This window comes from Salvia splendens, chromosome 18 (genome assembly GCF_004379255.2).
Source record: "Salvia splendens isolate huo1 chromosome 18, SspV2, whole genome shotgun sequence".
In the NCBI taxonomy this organism is placed as follows: domain Eukaryota; kingdom Viridiplantae; phylum Streptophyta; class Magnoliopsida; order Lamiales; family Lamiaceae; genus Salvia; species Salvia splendens.
Window position 1 is genome coordinate 17,867,217 of NC_056049.1, and position 1,135 is coordinate 17,868,351.

The window sequence follows — 1,135 nt, forward strand, 5'->3', positions numbered from 1 at the left end:
TTCTACACAAAATATATCAAATTAAAGATAATGTTATAAAAAACTTAACGGGATCACACTTGGATATATTCCAATATCAAAATTAAATTTTTTTTAAAAAAATCATATTTTTTTATGTATAGTTTAATGTAAATGTAGGTATTTCAATAGAATATATACAATGTCAATGCAAAATTGGGTTGGCATATTTAAAGAATCACATTGATACATTTTATATACTAAATCCTAAATTTGGTTGTTCTTCTAATCTATTTAAATTTAAATAATAATGAAAGAAGAAATTACACAGCAATTTATAGACCACTAAATTTTTGGAAACCCTATTAATCAATATTTTCATTAACTGATTTTTTTAAAAATTAGATAAGCCTGATTAAGTACGCAAGTTTTTAATCACATCTATGCGCAAATTAAATAGACATGCAAGTCCGAGATATGCAAAGGTCTAAACCCCCAAACTCCTTAGATCAAAATCCAAACGAACGTACCAACCCATGAATCAGCATTAAAGGATGAACAGTCAAAATTGACAGCAAAATTCACCAAAATAAGCATTGCATCTAAGGAAAAAAACATAAGAAGTTCAACGCATCATACATTAAACCAGATTGACATTCAAGTTGAGAGAAAAAAACAGAACAAAAATCTCCTCGCAAAATCACAGATTAAGAAGCTGCAGAATCGGTTAATCCCTACCAAAACACGGATAAACACTTAGAACCTGAGTTTGGTGAAGAACCAGCGGTTTTTCCCTGTCTTGAACCGCTCCTCGAAGCGCGATTTGGTCTCCTTTGCGGCCGTGACCTTCTTATCCTTGGACTGGAGGCAATCGGCGGTGACGACGTCCTTCAGATCCACGTCGAGCGTGTAACGCGTGGGCATGATGTGGTTGTAATTGACGAGCTTGATGAAGCATTTCACGCGAGATTTCTTCGCCTGCTTCTTCGCGGAGTCCTTGCGGATGACCTTGCGGGGGTACTTGGAGAGGCCTGCGACCAGGCAGTGGCCGTAGGGGCGGTCGCGGGTTCCGTCGTCGAATGAGCGGACGATAACCGCCTTGCGGCCGGCGTAGCGCCCCTGGAGAATCACGACGGCCTTGTTTGGCTTCAGAAACTTCACCATTTCCGCCGCTCTA

The 1,135-nt window shown here is 39.0% G+C and overlaps 1 protein-coding gene across 1 annotated transcript; it reads right to left on the reverse strand.

Annotated features, from left to right (window-relative positions):
* Positions 1 to 526: 526 nt before the first annotated feature.
* LOC121775958 (60S ribosomal protein L27-3-like) lies at positions 527 to 1,135 on the reverse strand. The gene has a single exon (XM_042173067.1). The coding sequence runs from the start codon at positions 1,120 to 1,122 to the stop codon at positions 715 to 717; it is 408 nt and encodes a 135-aa protein (XP_042029001.1). The 5' UTR covers positions 1,123 to 1,135; the 3' UTR covers positions 527 to 714.

Bases quoted from the DNA above. Each gene is read 5' to 3' on its own strand.
- LOC121775958 (XM_042173067.1), bottom strand. From the start codon at position 1,122: ATGGTGAAGTTTCTGAAGCCAAACAAGGCCGTCGTGATTCTCCAGGGG.